The 2,500-nt window shown below is 37.6% G+C and overlaps 1 protein-coding gene across 1 annotated transcript in view; it reads right to left on the reverse strand.

Moving 5' to 3' along the window:
- The window catches only part of cacna1hb (calcium channel, voltage-dependent, T type, alpha 1H subunit b), a 204,060-nt gene that overhangs the window by 60,388 nt on the left and 141,172 nt on the right, over positions 1-2,500 (reverse strand). The window contains exon 11 of the mRNA XM_056453793.1: positions 1,802-1,953. Coding sequence (XP_056309768.1) covers positions 1,802-1,953 — 152 coding nt within the window. The remainder of the gene's footprint in view (positions 1-1,801; positions 1,954-2,500) is intronic.

The following is a 2,500-nucleotide window of genomic DNA, read 5'->3' on the forward strand; positions in this document are numbered from 1 at the left end:
CCGATACTTTTTAGCCACAAAATTATTTGACAAAAAAAAAAAATTAATCATTATAATTTAACAATATAAATAATTATTTATAATAAGTTTAAAGTAAACATCAATTCATTTTTTTTTCATCTTTTGATCCTTTGTTTGTTAGCATGAATGCAAGATTTGCATTATGTTATTAACATTACATTAGCTTACTACTAAGCTGTGGAAAGGCTGTCATCAAAATCAGGGAACACCTTTTTTCTGGGTTTGGGGCTTGGGACTACTTTTACATGGACATAAATGATCTAATGATTTGCCTTAATCTGAATAAGACAATAATATGATTCAGGTGTTTACATGAGTTGCTTTCTGAATGCTACATTCATTATTCCCAGTTACATGTCACAGCACATAGATCCATTAACGTCATTGCGTCACCAGCCTATAAATGTTTCCTCCGCAGTTTGTGTCTGTGGTCCTTTAAGATAATAAAAAACCCCTGTTTACATGTTAGACTCTTGATCAGAGTATTGTCTTAATCATATTAAAATCCGAGTATTGGTGTTCATTAGGGATGCAACAGTACAGTTAGCCTACGGTACAATACGTACCTCAGTTTTTTAACACGGTTTTCGGTTCGGTTCTGATGGCTTGACACTTTTTTTTTGTTATTCTATGCTTAGGCAATAGGAACAGTAAGAGGTTAAGCAAATTATATGAATGTGATCATGCGCATTGATGAAGGGAGTCCCTCACCGCATGCGCTGTACTGCGCTTTGCCTTCTATAAGCAACAAGAACAAACGCCTGACATCGCTGATGGTGTCCGTATCCCTCAAAGCTGTTTAGAATTAAATATTTAGAGATGGTGACATAACGTGTACTTATGTGTGCCACTGATGCACCCCTTGATGCTTCTTATGTTCTTGTCGCAGCACCAGTGGAACCAGAATTAGGCACCGAAATTCATATGCTGATTCGGTTCGGTGCATACCGGTTACAAAGGTACCCAACTCTACCAAGGAATTATTCCCAAACAGTCAAAAACCATGGTGTGACAGTCAAGCTGATATATATGAATGTAGATGTACGTTGAACGTATTCACTGATGGTCAAGGTGATTCCCTGACGAGCCTGCGTTATTTAGCGGTTGTTAACTGGGAATAACATATCTTGGAATGTTACAACTGATCAATCAGAAACAAGTATTCCAGAGTATTCCAGTGTAATAAAACCCTTTATTATCATTCTACTCATTCGTAATGTTTTTATGGCTCAGATATTGTACTGTAAATCCCAAACTGCTGTAGTGAGTAAACAGAATTGGTGACTGCTGCAGTGGTGCTGTGGGTGGAAACGTGCAGATTAAACAATATATAATATATTTTAATATTTTAAAATATAATAAGATCCCCTTCCTGGGTCATTAGGGGAGAGAAATGTGAGCAGCTCATTTTTTGCACATGCTTGCAGAGTAAAGATTACTAAAACATAGTTACTAGGATGTATTTTTTCACATTTTCTTTGTGTGTAGATCCACCGGAGACCTGATTATATCACTTTAACATATAAAAAGTCATATGATGTCCCCTTTAAATTAAACTTTAATCAATAAAACTTTAATTTAATCATTGAAATAATTAGAATGATCAAATGTAACATTCCACAGTTACATAAGTTTTATCTTATGTAACTGCATTTTTGATTCATTCGGCCAGTTTTATGTCAAGGAGTATATTGCAGTTTTATGACTGGATTCTGTGAGAGTGGTGTGTCAGAATCCAGTCATAAAAGTGGAATTTAGTGTATCTAGAAAAGCAGAAAACCTGATGATGACGATGATCCCGTCAAAGATGTTGTAGGGGTTGCTAATGTAGTCGAACAGACCGCAGGCTGAGAGCTTCAGGAGCATCTCTAACACAAACAAACTCGTGAAGACAGTATTACTGATCTCCAACACGTCTGTCAGCTCATCCGGCTAAAAGAAACAGAGAGAGATTGTGGGAAATCTTATTACAGCTTTATGTATTATGTCACAGTCAACCAATTTACATTCACATGAACATGCAACTGTAAATAGTGAACAAAAAAGGTAGTATGCTCACAAAATCAAAAATACAGTACAAACATTCATTCATTTTCCTTCGCCTTAGTTTATTATTTATCAGGGGTCGCCACAGCGGAGTGAACCGCCAACTTATCCAGCATATGTTTTACGCAGCGGATGCCCTTCCAGACGCAACCCACCACTGGGAAACACCCATACACACTTGCATTCACACACATATACTACGGCCAATTTAGCTTATTCAATTCACTTGTACCGCATGTCTTTGGACTGTGAAACCAGAGCACCTAGTGGGAAACCCACGCCAACACAAGGAGAACATGCAAACTCCACACAGAAATGCCAACTGACCCAGCTGGGACTCGAACCAGTGACCTTCTTGCTGTGAGGCGACAGTGCTAACCACTGAGCCACCAGTATAAACATTATAAGTTCATTATATACTGCAGGTCTGATA

Source organism: Danio aesculapii, chromosome 1, assembly GCF_903798145.1.
Source record: "Danio aesculapii chromosome 1, fDanAes4.1, whole genome shotgun sequence".
In the NCBI taxonomy this organism is placed as follows: Eukaryota; Metazoa; Chordata; class Actinopteri; order Cypriniformes; family Danionidae; genus Danio; species Danio aesculapii.